The sequence below is a fragment of the Durio zibethinus genome, chromosome 16, assembly GCF_047325235.1.
Source record: "Durio zibethinus cultivar Kanyao isolate XHJ-2024 chromosome 16, ASM4732523v1, whole genome shotgun sequence".
NCBI classification, from domain to species: domain Eukaryota; kingdom Viridiplantae; phylum Streptophyta; class Magnoliopsida; order Malvales; family Malvaceae; genus Durio; species Durio zibethinus.
The window spans coordinates 21655232-21675450 of NC_143177.1; the positions used below are offsets into that span (position 1 = coordinate 21655232).

Consider the following 20219-nt stretch of genomic DNA (forward strand, 5'->3'; position numbering starts at 1 on the left):
TTGATAACATCAATTTTTTTTGGTATAAAATAAGACATGATATGAAAAAAATTGTAAATGTTATCTTTGAGTTCTAAGCTTATTAATATAATACCTTAAAGTTGATTGTATAAACTAACTAAACTAAGTTTCAATTCAAAATAGGCTAAAAATATAAGAAAGCCTCTAAATTTTATCACTTTATTTAAAATTTTTTTTATGTTTTTATTTTATTACAACTAAATAAATTCTTAGCCTTTATTTTGCACTCAAAAAAATCTTTAAATTTTAATTTGTATTAAAATAAAATTTTTATGCTTTAATTTGTACATAAATAAACCCTTAATGTAAATCAATCTTTTATTTTAAATAAAATATTTATCACTTTATTTAAATAATTCTTTATGTTTTTATTTTATTACAACTAAATAAATTCTTAGCCTTTACTTTGCATTCAAATAAAAATTTGTATTAAAATTAATTATATGAACTAACTAAATTAAGTCTTAGATCAAAATATTAAAGCTAAAACATAAGAAAGCCTCTAAAATTTGTCACTTTATTTAAATAATTCTTTATGTTTTTATTTTATTACAACTAAATAAATTCTTAACCTTTACTTTGAATTCAAATAAACCTTTAAAATTTAATTTGTATTAAAATAAAATTTTATTCTTTAATTTATATATAAATAAATCCTTAATGTAAATCAATCTTTTATTAGAAATAAAGGATTATATCACTTTATTTAAATAATTCTTTATGTTTTTATTTTATTACAGCTAGATAAATTCTTAACCTTTATTTTGTATTCAAATAAACTTTTAAATTTTAATTTATATCAAAATATGTTTTTATTTTTTAATTTGTACATAAATAAATCATTAATGTAAATCATTCTTTTATTTGAAATAAGGACATATTGAATATAAATTAAAAAATAAGAATTCATTGAAACAAAATAAAAATATAAGGATATATTTAAATAAAAAAATTTAAGAAACTCTTTTAATATTTTAGCCACATATTAATTTATCATTGGAAACCATATTACTAAAATTTTTGGCCAAATGTCTTATCAATTAATAACTCCAATGTACGTTTCTTACATTCAATGACTCTTAAAGTTTGCCAAAGTTTGGCATGCATGAATGCATTTAACAACTCACCTAATAACCATTGATATATATATATATATATTTTTTTTTCTGCCAATCAAAGAAAGATGCTTTTCTCGATTCATTGCGTAACCTAATGCTCTTTCAAAATTTTTTTTTTAAATTGAAATTTTAAATATATAGTTCAAATAGTATCCATCTCTCTCTCAAAAAAAAAAAAAAAGTCCAATGAGCAGAGCAAACTATAAAAAAAAGGCACTTATAAATGCAAGTTTTATTAGTTTAAAAAAAAAATTTGTGAAAGAGTTTTGATTCCAAGAGAGGTAGATTTTATAAGAGTTACCTGAATTATTGACATGATTTAATTACAATCATAAAATTTTAATTAAAATCAAATTTATTAATAAAAAATATATTTATCTAATTGAAATATTTAAAATAAAATTAATTAAAAATGATTAAATCGCATTTAGATTTCGTGATAACTTTTATAAGACCAAGTACATAAGATGAAAACTCTTTTAGAAAATTGCTATCTTAAATATGTCATAAGTTAAGTGTAATTGAGATAATTAATTGTGGAAGCATACCATCCATGCATTATAAAAAGCATACCGGTGATCTAATCTTCTTGCATGAAGTCATTCATGTCCCTTTCATATATAAATCATTTTACTTTCCCAAACAACCTTAAATCTCTCATTCCACTATAAATCTCTCATTCCACTATAAATCATTTTACTTTCCCAAACAACCTTAAAACCTTTTGTAATCTAAAATAAAAAAAAATTAATTTTAAAATTTGAAATACAAATTTATTGGATGTTACTTTTAAAAAAATAATTATATAAATAAATAAAATTAAAATTTTAATTATTTTTTTTATTTTAACTTATCTTTTCCACTTATTTGAATGTCAAAAAATTTAATAATCTTATATCATATTTTATTTGTATATAAAATAGGAGATAGGGAATGCAAAAAATATTAATATTTTATTGATTAGGATTATTCAAAATCTTTTAAGTGAAAATAATTATTTTTAATTTATAAGATTAAATTTATATATCTAATTATATCCTTAAAAATTATATCAATAATTTAAATTATATAAATTTTAAAAAATAATAATTTTAATAAATAAATAAATTATCTTATCATAATTTTTATATACATTAAATATAAAATAAAGTAACATTTTTAAATATAATATTATTTTAATATTATTATAATATTATATTATTTTATCTTATCACAATGAGCTTAAATCAGTAAAATATTTTTTGTATAATTAAAAGAAATGCAAAACCAACTTCAAAAGAGTAACAGAGTAAGGAAGAAATAGGGCATTGACCAAGCCGAGAAAGAAAAAAGAGCAGAGCATTATATTTGCATTCTCTAACAGATGGAATAGTTTAATTTTTCTATTCTGTGTATTTTCTTAAGGGGACCACGTTTCCATTGTTTGATTCAAAATAAAGGAATAGAAAAGATATTTTGTGGCCTAAGGGTTCCGTGTGAAAGAAGAACTGGCTTTCTTTTGTAAGTGCAGGTATTTGCAATTCCTTGCTTCATGGAATTTGTTTAATTTCTCCTTATTCCAAGAGTGCCCTTTCTTCCCATCTTCAATTCATCTTCATTGCAGCTTTCTGGTAGCAGTTGTGACCAACAGTTGTACTTGGTTTCTGGTGGCATATCCTCTTCACAAGCACCACCTGACGAAGTGGGGATGGGAAAGCTACAAGCCCAAAACCTTTGACCCTTTCTTTCTAAAGGGGGTGCATCTCATCTTGTCATTTCGCCCTCTCCCCTCTCGATGCTACTCATCTCCATCTCCCCTTACAAACCTTCTTCTACTCACCGTGAATCTTTCTGCCAGTTAAAGATCGGAGTGAGATAGAAAGTGGGAAAAGAAGAGAGAGAGGAGCTTTGGGGATATTTCTTCTTTTAGAAAAGTAAACGAGAGAGAAAGGGAGAGTCAGAAGCTTTTTATTTTTTAATATTTTGGTATCGAGTTTCATGTTCGAAAAGTAGATATGAAAAGGACAAAGAATCAGAGGGGAGGGTATTTTAGACATTTAACTCTCTATATATTTATATATATAATGATTTTATATTTTATTGTTATCAATCACACATAAAAATAAAATCAAAATAATTTTTCTATTCTATCAACTAAACAAAAGAATACATATTTAATTTTATTTCTTACCTTTTATATTATTACAAAATATTAATTCAATTCAATTTCTATTTTATTTCACCAATCAAATGAATTGTTGGTATTTAACTAAATGATACATATTTGAAGTAATATTAATGTACAAACATTATGCATTATTAATAAATTTATATTTTGTAAAATAATAGTTTTAAATATATTTTTTAATAAATTATTATATAATTAATTAAAAATATATAATATTTATACCCTATCCTATGTAAAATTTAACGAGAACTAAATACATAGAAGGATTTAGAGGAAGCCTTGAAGAACTGACTGGTACGAGGGTACAAATGAGTCATAATTTTCTGACTACGATCAGCATGGTCCAGCTGTACGAAAAACCAAAACTCCACCGTATAAAAAAATAAAAATAAAAATCTAGTTTCCTTTTCCACCAGCAAAAGAAAATTATTTTTTTATTACCATGTTTCACCAATAGTAAATTATTTTGCAGAGCTAACCCCTTCTTGTTTGGGACATAAAAGGAATCTTTCTATATCTTTCCTCATTCCCTGTCTTTTCCTTTTCTTTCTTTCTTTCCATTTTTTCTCTCTCTGGAAATAATTGGTGGCTTTGTATCTGGTTCTGTGTGAAAGTGTCATCACCAGCACCTAAAGGAACGACCAAACTAAAAATAAAAGCAAAGATCAATTTATGAGAAAACCATAAATTCTGACCAATTCCATACTTCTTTTGTTCCCACTTTGTTCCATTTTCCATACTAAATGAGCTTGGATTGGTAGGTTTTTTTTTTTTTTTATTCTTCAACCATTTTCTTTTTTTTTCCCCTCTTTTGCAACTGTATGCTTCTTCTTTCTACTGGTATATCTTTTTCCATCTAGGGTTGGTTTTAATGGTTCCTTCTTGATGCCCTTTCTTTTTTTTTTTTTTTTTTGTATATAGTCTCTTGATTATGCTGCCTTAATTAAAAAAAAAGTGCTGCAACTAAGCTCTTTATCCTACAGTGACCCCATTTTATATCTTTGCTATTTATATCCCAGATTCTTTTCTGTGCATTTTCCATATGCAGAAACATATTCTCAGTGCTTACACTTGCTTCTCTCTTGTATTTTACTCGATTTGAGGTGAGAATTACTGTTTTTTTGTTTGATTTCTTTTGACCAAACACCCATTTTTGTTTTGTCTTTTTTGTGTGCTTCTCAACAAGGTAGTACAGTACTTTTTTATTATTGCTGTTCCTGGAGGGTTAATGTTAGGATTTTTGCTTCTCAACAACGTTTGATTTGTCGATATGAATCTTGGCTCTTTCTGTTTCTCTTTCTCTAGATATACTTGTAGTTGTCTGCAAATCTTGGTAATTACCCCGGAGCTTGGCATTTCCTTCTGTGATCAGCTGTTCAATCGGATTCTGATGTTTTGATTAAATTTTTGTGTTCTTGTATGAAGCCCATCTTCTTTTCCCTTTTAATATTTCCCTTTAAAGCCCCCTCTCTCTATCTCTTTCAGAAGAACTGTTTATGTTTCTTTGGTTATTTCCCTAGAATATTGGTTGTCCTTGTTTCCTTGATGCTTTGGTTTGATTTTCTTTGAAAGGTTTAGATAAAATTTTTCGCTGGAAGAGAATGACGAGACAGAAAATTCAGATCAAGAAGATTGACAACACTGCGGCGAGGCAGGTGACTTTCTCTAAGAGGAGAAGAGGCCTTTTCAAGAAAGCTCAAGAGCTTTCCACTCTTTGTGATGCTGAGATAGCACTTCTAGTCTTTTCAGCCACCGGAAAGCTCTTTGAATACTCCAGCACAAGGTTTGCTCTCCTTCTCCCTTCTCTCCTATGCTCTATCCCTGGTTTAATTTATATGTAGAAATCTCTGCTTGCCCGTAAATTACTGTGTTGAATGTGCCTGGGTGAGTGTGAGAGGAAGAGATAATGTTACTTTTAAAAGATCTTTCTAATCAAGGGAACTGTACAAAGTATAAATTCATAATGACTTAATGTACTAGAATCTCATATTTCTATTCAAAAAAGACTTCTTTAATTTATGCCAGAAACTAAGGGTAAGAGGCGATAGTTTCACTTGAAAGTCTGATGTTTGTTGATGCTACCTCGGACTTTCCTGAATCTTGTTTCAGCCATATTTTATTCCCGATCAGCTGGCTAGGCAGATGATGTTTCTTATATCTTTGCTGGTGCAACTAGGATATATATAACACTGATCTTTACCTTTCATTTTTCTTTTTAATCCGAAAGGTGATTGTATTTTATCATGAATTTGCCCAAAATCATGTGATATGCTAGCAAAATGCTGGAGTTTTAGTTTTAGTGATCAAAGTTCAATTCATGATAACCTTAAATAAAAGAAATCCTATGATTTAAATCTTCCTACCAATGTTCTTTAACACCTTAGTCTCTTAAGACATGCTCATAAAATATAGGGATCCTACCTAGTGACCAATGCCATACTAAAAATCTGCTACTGTATTAGAATCAAAACTTAAGTTCGAAGGCAGATAGATAAAAAGAAGGTGAGGTTTGATCTTGTTGATGACAAAGAACATATGTGAATTCGTCATAGTAGTTTAAAAACTGTGGAGAAATGGTCCAAAAAAGTTTTAAGAAATTAACTAACTAGTTTATGTTCTTGATTTTGATATTATACGATGAAATTAATTGGATAATGAACAAATCTTTTCTATTTTGCATAATCTACATGATTAAACAACTAGATTGTATAAATTACAACAATTAGTACATGCAAATTGGCAGCTAATGATGTTATAAGGATGATGAGTGTTAGCCTCTACATAATTAAGCACAAGTTGTTGCTCTATCAGTGATCAATTGGCTCCTTTTTGTGCCTATCTCACTACAAGAACTTAACCTATGGCAAAGATTTCTACTGAGGTACAAGTAGTGATGTGATCTTGAGAGTAAAAATTTGGGATATAAGAAAACCTGATAACCCTGAAATGTTTATGTAATCTAAGTGCAGGAAAGTACTATCTTAGCTTTCTAGGTAGACTGTATGGCTGTTTCTTTTTTTTTCTTTTCTTTTTATCTCTATTTTCTTTTGTTATTTCTTCAAATTAATTAGAAAATGGCCTTTTAAAATAACTATCTGCTAAAGTAAGTTTCTAAATAAACTAAAGTCCTGAAATAAACAAGAGAAGGTAATGGATCTAGTTGAGTGATTTACAGGACTGGTGAATCCAGATGCTAGATCAATCAATAAGATTTATGTAATGGAGAAGAATTGAAAGTAAGCATGAATTGAAGATTTAATATTTTGTAAATGAGGATAAGGGTTAATGTCATAAATAATCCTTATAGTGAAATATTTAATATAGTACTTGAACGTTAAAAATTTTTATGTAGTACTTAAATTATAAATTTGTTAACTAATGTGGTATTTAAGGGTTGTTTGTTTGTTGCATGTTATTATTTGAAGTTAGCCACATTAGAGGTAAGTACCATATTAGTTAATTAATTCATAGTTCAAGTATCATATTAAAAATTTTTAAACTTTAGGTATTGTTAAAAAAAATAAATAAGAGAAGAGAAATAATATAAAAGAATTTTGGGTTTGAGGCATGAAGAACACTTTCTTAAAGGTAGTTATGCCTTTAGGATACAACGAAGTTTCAAACTTTTCAATCAAAAGCAGTGAAAATGGTTATATTGAAAGATTTATTTATAATGAATAAACAGACATAAAGTTCTATTCAGATGGTTATTACCTTTTATATAAACATAACCTTTATGAATAATAATCTATTTATATTCAAATAGTTATGACCATTTGTCATATGATAATTGTTTTTATTCAAACATAATTATTTAAAATATGAATAAGATTAATATAAAAATTAATTTTATTCATCAATAATTAAATCTTTTATCCAATGTAAGATGCACCGCATTCTAAACTATCAACAAATATTATATTGAACATCTCACTATACTTTAGGGATTATTTATGATATTAACCCAAAGGATAAGTTGATTTACCTTTGTTAATATGTATGGTCAAAGTTTTAATAATGAAATAATGGGAAGATGGCTCTTTATGGGAGAATTAATGGAGAAATTATTTTATTTTTAAAAAAATTATATACTATTATAAATTTTTGTACTTCATTTATACATTGCGGGGCTTCATCTTACTCATGATTTGATCCTTTGGCATAGATGATGAAGATATCTAAGCATCACATTAAAAATTTTTAAATTTTAGGTATTATATTAAACATCTCACTATATTTTAGAAATTATTTATAACATTAACCCTAAGGATAAGTTGATTTGCCTTTGTTAATATATATGGTCAAAGTTTTACTAATGAAATAGTGAGAAGATGGCTCTTTATGGGAGAATTAATGAAGAAATCATTTTATTTTTTAAAAAATTATATACTCTTATAAATTTTTGTACTTCATTTGTACATTGTGAGATTCCATCTTACACATGGATCTGATCCCATGGCATAGATGATCAAGATATCTAAGGACATATGATGTGATCCCTTTCTGCCTCTCTTTTCTCTTCATTTAATTTATTCTTGTTTCAAATTAAAAGGAAAAAAAATCTAATGAAGTGCAATAAAATTAATTGTGTAAAAGATGGGATCTGGTAATCTTTCTTGAACAAGGAAAATTTATTAGGAAGGCAATGATTTGTAAGTAATTTAATACTAGGAATATTTATATAATATCTATATTATTAGACTTAATTTATTAAAGAACGAAGAGGATATATTTAAAGCTAAAAACAAGATATTAAGACTAAAAAATGGAGACTGATTTAAAAAAGAAAAAAGAATTTGAAGGACAATTTGAGGGTATGAGAGATATTTTTGTATATTTGTGGATATTGTAAGTAAACTTGCATTGAATCAGGGACATGAAAAATGGCTCTATATTTTCCTTAACTGATTTTTACATCAACACAAATGGAGCTTGAAAATGAAATCATTGCATACTAAAGTCATGTCAGTGAAATTTTTTTTTTATCTTTGTATATATGTACGTATATGTATGCATATATGGATATATATATATTTATGTATGTATGTATGTATGTATGTATGTATGAATGGTCAAGGCATACCTCAACAGTTACCATACATTTACTTTAAAAGGGTGACCAAACTCAAATCCCCTTCCTCCAAACTATCGAAAAAGGAAAACTGTCAATAGTAGCTTTAATACCGTCATTTACCTTTTAAAATTTTTATAGTAGATTCATATGTCCAAAATTTTTTATGTCAAAACCAGCCTCAAGTATCCTCCTGTAGAATCCTGGTCTTTTCCTTGTACATTATTCCCAATTTTCTTAAATGTAAAACCCTAAAACTTACTATCACTATCAAGTCCAATAATATACACAATACATCAAACTAACATCTCTCTTGGAGTTAATTTAAAGATACTTAGCTATATTGAATCATTGCATATTGCTACATAATGAGTTTTGTTCAGAGGTTGAGATTCTAAATTTGAGTCATAATAGATACATATTGTCAACTTACTCTAACAAATGAATAAATTGAAGAAATCATCATGTTGCAAACCAAATTTCTCCATATAGCTTATTAGGATCTTACTTCTTAGAACACTGGTGAAGTAATGCATACTGTACCAACTAAAACAACTGTGTGCAAATTTTAAGTGAAATGCAGGTCTCATGTGTGAATCTCCAAACAACAAGAAATTACAAATTAAATGGCCAGCATGCATGAAACTATAAGCTAATGAATTCTTGTCTTAGTGGCCAGGAAGAGATCTTGGAATTTGAAAGTTTTAGGTTCAAGTCTCATCATTTGTGGATTTCATTCAATGTTATATTGAATTTATCTAGTTATGTACTAATGGGTTTGGTGGTTTGTTTGTTTCATTTAATTCATTGATTTCTTATATGAAATGTAATACTTGATTATAATTTTTTTACTAGTAATTTTATAAAAAAATGAAAACATAAAATGGGAATTGGATAAAACAAAATTCAATCTGATCCTCACATTCAAACTGTGAAACAAAACGGGGCCATGCATGGTAGAGACATTTATGTTTGACATCCCTAATTAATTAAGAATATTTACAATTAATCTAAAATCAATAAAGGTAATTACTTTTTAGAAACTTTTTAATTGTGCATAAAACAGGTTCAAGTAATGGATAAAAGTCTCATCATTCGTGGATTTGATTCAATTTTATATGGAATTTATCTAGTTATATGGGTTCGGTGGTTTGTTTGTTTCATTTAATTCATTGATTTCTTATATGAAATGTAATACTTGAATATAAATTTTTTACTAGTAATTTCATAAAAAAATGAAGCTATAAAATGGGACATGGATAAAACAAAATTCAATTTGATTCTTAAACATTCAAACTGTGAAACAAAATGGGGCCATGCATAGCAGAGACATTTATGTTTGGCATCCCTAAGTTAATTAAGAATATTTAAGATTAATCTAAAATCAAGAAAGGTAATTACCTTTTAGGAACTTTTTAATTGTGCATAAAACAGGTTCAAGTAATGTTTTAAAATTCTAGTTTGAGCTAACCTTTTCTCTATAAAACAGCTCAAGTTTAAATTATCAATTTCTCTTATGTATCTAAAGAAAGGGGAGAGAAAAGAATTGGAGTTTTAATAAGGGTTTATATTTGATCCAATGTCAATGCATCAACTATAAATGCTTTCAATAATTGGTGGCCACACGGTATTTGAATAAAATTGAGACTATTCAAAATAGAAGTAGATAGGTGGTTCTCAGCATTTGTTTATAAGGTTACTCAATGGCAAACAATATACAGGATGCAAATTTTCACAAGCATGATTGATAAAAGCATTTGCTATCATCAAAAACATCAATTCATTCACTTACAATGTATCCTTCCGGCCTTGCCAATATATATAACCATCCGCTTCTTTCTTAGTCATAAGGGCAATCTTCTTTTACCCGTGAACTTTTAGTTTTAGTTGCTTCTGCGCCCTTCTGGGATGCATGACTAGGCGAAGATCTATAACCTCCAAACACTTAGTTATTTACGCTTTTTGTTTTTTTTTTTTTTACTTGAGATTATCAGCATTTGAACACTGATCAGTAGGACTAAGAGATTAATATTTTACCAACAGGACATGCGACTGTTGGCTAGTTTTTTATGCTTTAGGAGCATTTTAGAAACTATTTATTTGCTACATTAATACATTTTTATCTTTCTTTAGCTTCGCAATCATCATGAGCACGTTTATGATCAGAGATGGAATAAGATTTTTTAGCTTCTTAAATTCAAGAGAAGTAAACCAGAGAATGAAACAAACTACTTGCCTTTTGAGTGAAAAGTAGGTCTAGCTAAATTGAGTAATTCTTTTTGGTGTGAAGCTAAATTGAGTAACTCATTGTTTAATATTCACCATTGACATGACATGGTCGCTGAACATTGGCACTTTGAAGTTCATAAATTAAAAGTTATGTTTATTATTCACCAATAAAATGGCTCAATATACTAAAGGTATATTTGGTACATAAGATTATGATAGGATAGGATAAGATGATATTATGAATAGAATTAGATTAAATAATGTCATCAAATCTTCTATTTGATATGAGTAAGGATTAGGATATGATAGTTTTATTTATTGGTTAAAATTATCTTTTTTAAAAATTTATAAATTTAAATTATTGATTTAATTTTAAGGGTATGATAGGATATGAAAGTTCAATCTCATGGATTAAAAATAATTCTCTTTATTTTGGGAGAATTGAATCATCCTATGCTAAGAGAATGATTAATTCTCCTTGTAATACTATTCTTTTCTTTAAATACAAATTAAATATGGTATAAGATGATTAATAATGATTTAATTGATATAATTTGACACAGCGAATCAGTATACACACAAATAAGAATTAGCAGAGAGTATTAATTATCCAAAAGAAAAAAAATAGACATGATCAAAAATATTTGAACAACTGTCAAAAGTCATTTCTTAGACACAGTAGAATAAAAAAGAATGAGAGGCAGATTAAATAATGGGGAAGAAGAGTAACTTTGATAAGTAGACTGAATCAAGATAATTTGAAGAGGGTGCTTTTATTAGCAATGATTAAGGATTATTTATTTATATATATATATATATATATAATGCCTTTCTATGAGTACTATTGCACTCGTACTTGTTGCTGGCAAGGAACCCTGAACTAGAGCAAGAGAAGATTGTCTCTGCAAACATACATACTGGCTTGCCTTTCCATGTTTTTTATGCATTATATTTGGTCAGAAAAACACTGAGAATTTGTCCCTTAGGTCACCCTAGTTTTGTTGCAATATATCAAACGCTTATTCCTGAAGTCCAATAGGGGGTGTGCCTACAAACGGGAGTGTACCTTAAACCTTCAGCTTCATTGTAAATCAAATATCATCTGCTTTTTTGGTCTTGAGACAAGGTTGTTCTTCTACTGACTCTGTGCCATTCTGTTGTTATTCCAAGTTCGAGGCAGGTGATTGAAAGGCGCAATCTGCAGTCAGAAAGGATTGACAGATTGGATCCCATTCCATCTCTTGAGCTGCAGGTTACAAGAACTTTTATTCTTTTCTTGTTGTTTGTAGTAACATTCAATGAAGGTTGCTGCTGCTATCTTTTTTTATTATGATAAATATATAAAAAAAATTACAAGTTAAATGTATTTCAATTATCAATTAAGTGGATTAATAAGCCTTCTTATCTTGAGAAGCTCATCTGGATTATTGTAGATATTAAAATAGTAAACAGTATAAATCACTGTTCAATATAACATACCTAAAGAACAATATTATTCTTTTCCCAGAGTTTTGATTTTGATTTTCCAATCCATTGCTGCCATCTAAATATACCTGTTGGTTTACTCATTTGCTACTGGATTTAAGTCGTTTCACCATGATACTCAGTTCAGGTACCTGAGGATATTGACCTTGCTTTAATTTTCAAATATATATATATAATCCAAACGAACAAATGTGACAAGAAATTGCAGTCTTTGAATCTTGATGAGAGTATTAAATATTGTGTGAAACTAGCATCTTAACGTTTTAACTTTGAACTTCTTGTATAAATAGTACTGTATGAAAAATAGGAGCAAGAATTTTGGTCCATGAAAATGCGTCTTCCTGTAGCACATTCGAATTTAGATTTAGTTTCCCTTGAAAATGCCTGCTCATTTTTATTCCTATTTACTTAGAAAGTGAAAACCTTTTTATGCTGAAGAAGCTGCTCTTTTGTTTTGTTTTAGCTTGAGAGTAGCACATATGCCATGTTGAGCAAGGAAATGGCGGAAAAGACCCAAGAACTGAGGTAAATCTGAATATTTGCTATTTTTCCATTTCGATATATGAATTTTTCATGATGATGCTGTGTGATCCTTTCATTGGTAGACAGCTGAAGGGAGAGGAGCTCCAAGGGTTAAACTTAGAAGAATTGAAAAACCTAGAGAAATTACTGGAAGGAAGCCTGAGACGAGTTATAGAAACAAAGGTTTTTAAAGTCTCATCTCCTCCAACTCAGCCCTTATCCTCCCCCTTTTAAGTTTTGTTTTCGCCGTTAGTGGATGTATAATAATGTCATGTGAAAATTTTGTAGATTTGTGATCTAACTAATGATGAAACATTTTTGTTTCAGGATGAGCGATTTTTTAAAGAAATCAGCACCCTCAAGAGGAAGGTGATATACATAGCTAACTTGCAACACAGTTGATAGGATTTGTCTAAGCTTCATAGTGGAATAAATTATTATTGGATGATATCAAATATAGAACACGACAATTTTGCTTGCTTAATTTATAATGTAACTTAATTTCACTATTTAGAAAAAATAAATTTGTAGAAACTAAACGTGTGAAGCAATTAGGCAATGGTGGAATGTTTCAATGGAACTGATATAATAAAAACATAGAACGGCACAGAAACAATTGACTGTACCTGCTTCTGTATTCAATGATTGTAATCGTAAAAAGATCCACTGTGCTTTGTTTATTCTCAATCTTAATTCTTTATACTTGTTGAATGTGAAGGGAGCACAACTGATGGAAGAAAACCAGCAACTGAAACAGCAAGTGAGTGTTCTCGTTTCCAAAACTTTCTTGTTTCTGCCTTTCATTTGACAGGAAATTTAATTTTTTGGTAGATGGAGAATTTACCTCGTATGGTCCAAGCTGTTGTAGCTCAGCAAGGCCAACCATCAGAGTCCATTGCCCATATTCACAGCTCTGCAGATCCTGCTCAAGGCTATAATAGCTCTGACATTTCTCTCAGATTGGGGTAAGTCATGTAACATCCATGAACGTTACATTTATTGACAATTGATGTATTTATATTATTTTTTACGTAAAAATTATGTCACAATTCGTATAGATATTAAACACACAATACTTTTATTTTATTAAGCTCACATATAATTTTTATTAAAATTTTAACTATGTCATTTTTGTGCCTTTCTCCGTAATATTTTCGTATTATATCACCATAATTTAAGCCTAGTTGGTATTGCAAAAGACTTGCTTCCATTACTGCTATAGCTTTGCCTGAGTGTATCTTCGAATGCCTTTTGCAGGTTACCTTTCCCTAACTGAGTGTTGAAAGGCTAGAGAGGATGATGTCAAGAAGTGATCATCCTCTGGCATAATCTCATCTTTAAATGCATGTCTGAGCAGTAAATATAGCACCTGGCTCCTATATGTATAATGTATTTATCTTTATAACCAATTTATTATTGCAACTAATGGAGTTTATATATTGAGTGGTAATTTGTTTTTGGAGAAAATAACAATAAAACTGGGTTCGCATGCCTAGTTAAGTGTATAAAGATGAGTTATAAGTACGAATTAAAGGTAGGGTCGAAGTGTTGGAAAAAGCTGCGGATTCATGTTATATATAATGTTGAGTTTGTTATGCATACTGTAAAAACTAGCTGGAGCTGAATGGAAACCATCTCAATTAGCCATGTTCCTGGAGAAGAATATCGTGACTTTTATACATCCAATCACTTCAAAAAGATATGGTTGTAAATTTCTTTTTTTCTATTTTTGTTTCTTTGCCTACACTCTTGTTCTTTAATTAAAATTGAAACAATTAAAAAGAAAACAAAGTCAAAACTGGGAAAATAAGGGATAACAAAACTCTCTCTCTCTTCTCTGGGTTTTAGACAGAAAGTCATGCGGGAAAAACTGGATGGAAACGAGGTCCACTCACTCCATTCTCCAACGCATGGACGCAACGCCTATGAAAAAGTGGGACTGTCCATCCACGTGTTGTTCTAGAAATTCTCTAATGCATCCCACGCGCATTAAATAGCGGGAATTTAGTACTTTCCGAAAGCCATAATCTCTTTACTTTCTGCTGAAGACCTGCTCCAATCTCAAAACACACAATAACCTAACTCTCTCTCTCTATTCTCTTCCCTTTTCATTTCACTTCCCAGTTCCCATACATTCTCTCTCTCTCAGGAGAAAAGAAAACTGAAATGGATGTGATAATCCTAGGGACCAGCCTTAAGGAATGCATTCTCAGTGGTCTTCTCTCCGTTGATGGACTCAAAGTAGGTCACCGTTGATTGATGGACTCTTCTTTCTTTGTTTAATTTCTATGTTTTCATGTTTCAAAGCAATCTGGGTTTTCTTTTAGGCATCATGGGCACCCAACTTTTTGCCTTTCTTTTCTTTTTTTGGAAGCAGTACTTAAATTTTTAGATAGGAATTAATATTGAATGTGGTGGGAATTAGTTTCTGAGTGTTGCTTAAGGTGGTTCAAAGGAAGGTTAAAATCTTATAAATTCTGCATTGATCATTAGCTGTTATCTGGATATCTTCATTTCAAAACGGGTATTGCACAAGGACAGAAATGACATGTTATCTGTATAGAGGTCATTCTTTTTTAATTTGATCAAATGGTGGACTTTTTTTTAACCTTTTCAGTAAAACAATTCCTTGCTATTGCCTATTTGGCTAATCTACATTTCCCTTACCCATTTCTGAATTATGTCTTTCTGCTGCTCTATAGCTTTGGAACCATTTCAGGAGAGATGACAAGCCTCCACAATAGCAGGGAATTTAATATTGACATGATTCTCAAGGCATGCAACTAACTTTTTCTTTTGACCTCTCTATTACTAACCCGTAACCAAATTTATCTATGTTATTTTTGTAGTTTTCAGTACTTAATTGCATGTTGGATGCATATTTTAGGTTGCACTTCATATATGTTTTGAAGGTTATGAAACATCTGTATATGCTTTGGTTTTTGTAATGTAATTAATTATATGTAATTGAAACTGCATTTCTTTTTGCATCTGGATTACTATAAATTCAGCAATTTCCTTCTATTTGTCTTGTGCACTGTGTGTTTAAAATGTCCAGTGGCTAACTATTTACCAATGTTGAGTATGCCATCTTTTTGCTAGTTAGTCATCCTATATGGTGAATGCTTAATTTGGTTTCACAGTTCATGGTGGCCAATGGCAGTCTGGTACGTATTCTCATCCACACAGATATTGCCAAGTATCTTAACTTCAAGGCCGTGGATGGTAGTTTTGTGTACAAAAAGTAAGGGTATTGTAATTTTTGGTATCATTTGCTTCTAAACATTAGTGCAAATTAACATTGTTCTATCGTCTACAACAACTTACAAAAATTATCGTAAGATGTATCGAAGCACGGAAATCACCATTGATGTAGCTTTTTGAGAAGGGCCTTGCCAGAAAGTTCTTCATTTATGTCCAAGACTATGAAGACAATGACCCAAAATCTCATGAAGGACTGGACCTAATTAATGATATTCTAGTAATATTCTGGTAATATTCTAGAGTGATGATATTATTCTAGTAATATTATAGTAATAAGCTTTTTTCATCTTCGCCTACACGAGATAAGGTCCTGTTAGTGTGATGTTATCCACATCCAATAAGTATCTAATTTCTTATAGTCTTATATTCAAGTTAAGTCCTTCCGCTTACCACCAATCGGTTTAAAGTTAAATGCTTAACATGGTATCAGAGTGATTTCATAGTTTATTCTGAAGGTGAATCACCTTGAAATAACCAATATTTGCTCCTCTCATCCTTGGTTGATTTTCATTTCTAATTTAATTTTTGCTTCCACCTTTCAATTTTCTTTTAGGTTTCTCATCCCATCATCAAGATTCATCTTTTATATCAATACTCATAACTTCCTACATCTCCATTTCATTTTTTTTTCAAGAGCTTAATGGCAAGTATTCAACAAAAAACTATAAAACCAATTTCAATTATCCTTAATGAAAATAACTATAATAGGTGGGCTACGGCTATATGTGATTGTCTAAAAGGAATAAAACTATGGCTAGTTGTTACTGAAGAACGCAAAGCACCAAAAAGAAAAAAAAAAGAATCTGATGATAAATTTGCGAATCGGTTAGAAGAACGAGAAAATAAGGATTATCAAATTTTGACATGGTTCACTAACACTATTGTTCTTTCTGTCAATGTACATTTTGGGCTATTTGAACTTGGTAAAATATGCTTGGTATTTTCTTGCCATATGGTATAGCTTTACTACCTTTGTTCATCAATATCATATTTTGACCAATTTATCTCGCTTTCATCAAGAACTAGGTCAGTCAATTGATTATTTTCATTCTAAACATGTAACATTTATGTAACATTTATGAGATATGCTTGAAAATTTTGAGTCAGAATTCAAGGATAAAAGTGATGCTGGTAATTTTATTACTTATCGAAATCAAATTCATCTTATTCAATTTTTAATGGCACTTCGAGATGAATTTAAGAATATTAAGTCTTCATTTTTGCGTTGAGATTCTTTACCAGCTATGGATAATGCCTTATGAAATTGATATCTAAGGAAACTTGATTGGGTATGAGTCAAACTCATAGTGCTGATACTATTATTGCTACTGCTCCTAAAAAAATAAAATACTAACTCTATTTTCCACAAGTCTTATTCATGATGTGAAAGGACTAATCATCCCGTTCAAAAATGTTGAGCTAATTATCATCGTAACGATAGTCTAATTCATGATTCTCACACTGACAAGACTACCGTGGAAACAATCACTAAACAAAACATTTTTAAGTCTTTTTTTAAGACCATTACAATCTCTACCACTAATCTTCAAACTTTGCTCAATTAAGTATTCTCTCAATCTCATTTTTCTGTCATATCTGCTGCCATATCAAGTAATGTTTAGTTGTTTCATACTGCCTGTGAAAATCATATGATTGGTGATCTTTCTTTTTTCAAAAGCAAGATACTTATACCTAATGATCAAATCATTAAAACAATAAATGGATCTGTCTTAAAAGCTAGTCACATCGATAAAATTGAAACCTCAAAACTATGTATATCTAACACTTATCTTGTTCCTAATCTTGCCTTAAATTTGCTTTTTGTTTGCCAACTTTGTGATCTTGGTCTTGATTTACATTTTTCACAACAATATGGTTGTATTGTGTAAGATCCTTAAATAGGTCAGAAAGTTGAGACAAGACGTAAGGTTAGAACACTGTTCGAGCTTGAAACTTTGAAAATTCCACAACATTTGATTATTGCTGCTATATCTCAAAAACCAACTCTTTAGTTTCTTTATATTTATGGCATTCTAAGCTAGGACATGCATCTATTTCTCGAATAAAGTCATTTGCTTCCACTGGTGTCTTAGGTAATGTTTCTCATAATATTTTTTATTGTTTGTCTTGTCAACTTGAAAAGCAAAGTGCTTTACCTTTTAATAAAAGTGATTCTATCTCATCTATTCCTTTTGATTTAGTCCATTCTGATATTTGGGGTCCAGTTCTCACACCAACCTTAGGAAGTTCAGGTTACTTGGTTATATTTATTGATGATTTCTCTTGTTATACTTGGATATATTTATTTAAAAAAAAAATTAAACTTTTAACCTTTTTTCGTGAATTCAATAACATGATGCAATCTCAATTTTCTAGAAAAGTACAAATCTTCAGGTTTGATAATGCTACTAAATATACAGGAATTAAGTTTCATAACTTGTTAAAGGATGATGGGACTCTTCCTCATAAGTCTTGCCCATATACTTCATAAGAAAATGGTTGAGCTGAAAGAAAACATTGTCATATTCTTGACACAGCTCATGCCTTTCTCATTTCCTCTTCTCTTCTTGAACATTTTTGGGGTGACGTTGTTCTCACTGCTATTTACATTATTAAATATGTTCTCACACAAGTATTAGGAACATGGTCTCCTTATGAGTGTTCATACAATAAGGTACTTGATTACCATTCTCTCAAAGTTTGTGGATGTGCTTGCTTTGTTTTATTTCTTACTCATGAAAGGACTAAACTTGAACTTAGAGCTAGATTGTATTGTTTTTTGGGTTATGGTATAGAACACATGAGGTATAAGTGTTATGATCTAGTGTTTAAACATTTTCGCATCTCAAGACATGTAGTTTTTTGAAAATATAAAAAGTTCACTAATGTGTTCTCATTACATTCAACATGTTATTCTCCATGTATTTTTATAGATTCATCTTTTAATTTTTCTTCAAATAAGGAGACTATTATAGGTACATCTAACTCAAAAAGTGATCTACCTTCTTCCACTGCTAACATGTCTAATCTGACTAAGGCTCCTATTGATACAGTTGTCCCTTCACCATACATACCACCTCCACTTCGTCGTTCCACCAGGGTAAGAGAACTCAACACTCAACTTCATGATTTTCACTATGATTATGCTTTAGTCACATTACACGAACCTCAAAATTTTCGTGAAGCTGTCTCTAATCCTATGTAGTAGCAAGCAATGGCAGAAGAGGTTCAGGCTCTTGAGAAAACTCATAGTTGGGATATTGTTGAACGACCTTCTAATAAGTCAATGACTGATTGTAAGTAGGTCTACAAGATCAAGACTCGATCTGATGGGTCAGTGGAACGTTACAAAGCTTATCTTGTTGCTCGAGGATTTACACAAGAATATGGCATTGACTATGAAGAGACTTTTGCTCAAGTTGCATGTCTCACATCTGTTCGTTCACTATTAGCTATTGTTACAGCTAGAAAGTGGTCAACCTTTCAAATGGATGTTAAAAATACCTTATTGAATGGTGACCTTGCCAAGGAAGTTTACATGAAGCCATCTCTTAGTTTATCTATGCCTTTCAACATGGTTCGTTGTCTTCGATGTACTTTATACGATTTTAAGCAAGCCCTCAGAGCTTAGTTCTCGAAGTTTAGTATCACTATTGTACAACTTGATTTTACATCTAGTAATCATGATTTTGTTATTTTTACTCGAACTGCTAAAAATGGTACAACTCTTTCTTACTTTATCTGGATGACATGATCATTACAAGTAATGATGCAAATGGTATTCAAGATCTAAAGACCTTTTTTCGTTCTAAGTTTGAGATGAAAAATGTTGGTTCTTTGAGTTATTTTTTGGGCATTGAAGTCGCTAGTGATTTTACTAGCTTACATTTGTCTCAAACAAAGTATGCTTTTGATCTTATTACTTGAGCAGGTTAGTAAGATTACATCATCACCACTTGAACAGAATTTGAAGCTTTCTCCTTCTGATGGTACACCATTTTCAGACCCTTCTATGTATCGAACTCTGGTAAGTAGTCTCGTATACTTGACAGTTACTCATCCAAATATTGCTTATGTTGTTTATCTAGTTAGTCAATTTTTGTCTACTCCTTGATCTACTCATTTTGTTACTGTCCTCCGGATCCTACTATATGTCAAGGGTACTATGTTTCATGATTTGTATTTTTTCTCTAGTTCGCCTTTGGACTTGCATTGTTATTGTGATGCTGATTGGGTAAGAGATCCTATTGATCATCGTTCTACCACGGGTTACTGTTTCTTTCTTAGTTCTTCTCATTTTTTGGCGAAATAAAAAATAAATTGTGGTGTCCCTCTCTAGGAC

The 20219-nt window shown here is 30.0% G+C and overlaps 1 protein-coding gene across 1 annotated transcript; it reads left to right on the plus strand.

Annotated features, from left to right (window-relative positions):
* Nucleotides 1–3848: 3848 nt before the first annotated feature.
* Nucleotides 3849–19617, plus strand: LOC111298666 (MADS-box protein SVP-like). Its single transcript, XM_089745391.1, has 11 exons — nucleotides 3849–4063; nucleotides 4879–5089; nucleotides 11777–11858; nucleotides 12555–12616; nucleotides 12697–12796; nucleotides 12941–12982; nucleotides 13332–13373; nucleotides 13445–13578; nucleotides 13871–14854; nucleotides 15316–15388; nucleotides 15757–19617. The coding sequence occupies exons 2-9, from the start codon at nucleotides 4908–4910 to the stop codon at nucleotides 13887–13889; spliced, it is 663 nt and encodes a 220-aa protein (XP_089601517.1). The 5' UTR covers nucleotides 3849–4063; nucleotides 4879–4907; the 3' UTR covers nucleotides 13890–14854; nucleotides 15316–15388; nucleotides 15757–19617.
* The last annotated feature ends 602 nt before the right edge of the window (nucleotides 19618–20219 follow it).